The following is a 1,611-nucleotide window of genomic DNA, read 5'->3' on the forward strand; positions in this document are numbered from 1 at the left end:
GACTGCTCTAAAATAGTAATGTCGTTCAACGAACCAGGAGAACCGAAATTGTAATGCCAAATTCGCAAGTCATAGTCCGCGACTGCCTCAAGGACTTTTGTAGGCTTCTTTTCCTTTCGTTCGTGTTGGCCAGCCAGCGACATTGGGCAATTCTTCCATACCCAATGCATACAGTCGATCGAACCGACCATTCCAGGAAAGCCACGACGTTCGTTCTGTTTAAGAAAACGTTTTAGTTCCTACTTACGTGGTGGACGCAAAAACACATCACCGAAAACAGCAATAACTGCATCACAAAAGTGATGGATGCACTGACTGACTGTAGGTCCAGCAATCTCTAAATTTTCATCAATAGCATCAAAAGATGAAGAGTATGCAAGAACTCTTAGCGCGGCCGTGATCTTCAGGAAAGTGGATATTCCCACTAGACCCGCTGCATTTCGTTTCTGAACAAAGTAAGTGTCGTGATTTGCTACACTATGTGCAATATGAGAAAACAAGCGTCTTGACATTCGATAGCGCCTGCGGAAAACAGCCTCTTCAAATATGGGGTCAGGACCAAAGTATTGTTGGAGCAATCGAGTGTGCCTCCCATACCAGTCGCGACGCTTGTTTGGAGAGCGTCCTGGCACCGATCCACCGTGTTTACGTTTTACATTTGCTCCTGGTGGCCGTAGTAGATACAGTATATCGAATACAGCTTCTTCTTCCTCGTCCTCTTCAAGCAGAGCTTGTACGAATTGCATTGCTTGATGACAGTGTTCGACCTGCCCAAAATGGCAACAAATAGCAGTATTGGTAGAATCTCGCACAAACTATAGCCAAACTAAATATAACATTAGCCTTTCTTTGGGTTTATCCCCGAAATAGGATACCCGCACTGGTGAAGATGCTCTTAGGCAAAAAACTTTTACGACTGTCTCACTCAACCCGGCAATTTACGATACGCAAGCATTTCCCCGACCCGCCTTACTCTGGACTTAACAGCGCGAAGGCGAGAGATTCCTTCCGAAAAATCATAGTATGAGCAACGCTCAGGTTATTAACTAGACACGGTGTCAGAATAGATGGCGGAATCTGTATTGCACACATTGTGCTTTGCAGTGATTTTGGCAAAACGAAATTAGATGTGCTGAATCTACGTGTGTAAGCAACAGGTGGTGGATTTACGATAAATCGAGTTCATAAAACCGTGCTCTTCAACGATTTACGATATGGTTTGACCGTGCAATTCTGGCACAGATACTGCATTTCGTTCGGAAAATAGTACTACTGTAGTACAAACACACTTCCATCTCTGGGATAACACACACGGAGCTCGGCGACATGGGTACCCATAGCCGCGGCGCCAACTAAGCTGAGCGGGTGCGAGCGCGCATAGCCATAGCAAACCCGCGCATAGAGCCTGCTAAGCAGGGCCGCGCGGTATTCGCGGAAGCAGGCCCAGCGCCGAGCTCACCAGCGAGCCGCGCATTGCACGCTCCAGGTGAGATAATCTTTTTATCGCGAGCGTAGCGAGCCCAGCCAAGCGAAACGCGGCTAGCCCCTTTTCTGCTGTGACCTCTAATCCTCAATATTCAGATGACAGCGGTGCAGTTTTGAAATGCCGAG

General features: G+C 47.4%; 1 protein-coding gene across 1 annotated transcript; it reads right to left on the reverse strand.

Annotated features, from left to right (window-relative positions):
• Positions 1-239: 239 nt before the first annotated feature.
• PPTG_20116 (hypothetical protein) lies at positions 240-746 on the reverse strand (the record flags this gene model as incomplete). The annotated part of the gene is made up of 1 exon (XM_008918759.1): positions 240-746. The coding sequence occupies one exon, from the start codon at positions 744-746 to the stop codon at positions 240-242; it is 507 nt and encodes a 168-aa protein (XP_008917007.1).
• Between the last annotated feature and the right edge of the window lie 865 nt (positions 747-1,611).

The sequence above is a fragment of the Phytophthora parasitica genome (assembly GCF_000247585.1).
Source record: "Phytophthora parasitica INRA-310 unplaced genomic scaffold supercont2.299, whole genome shotgun sequence".
NCBI classification, from domain to species: Eukaryota; Oomycota; class Peronosporomycetes; order Peronosporales; family Peronosporaceae; genus Phytophthora; species Phytophthora nicotianae.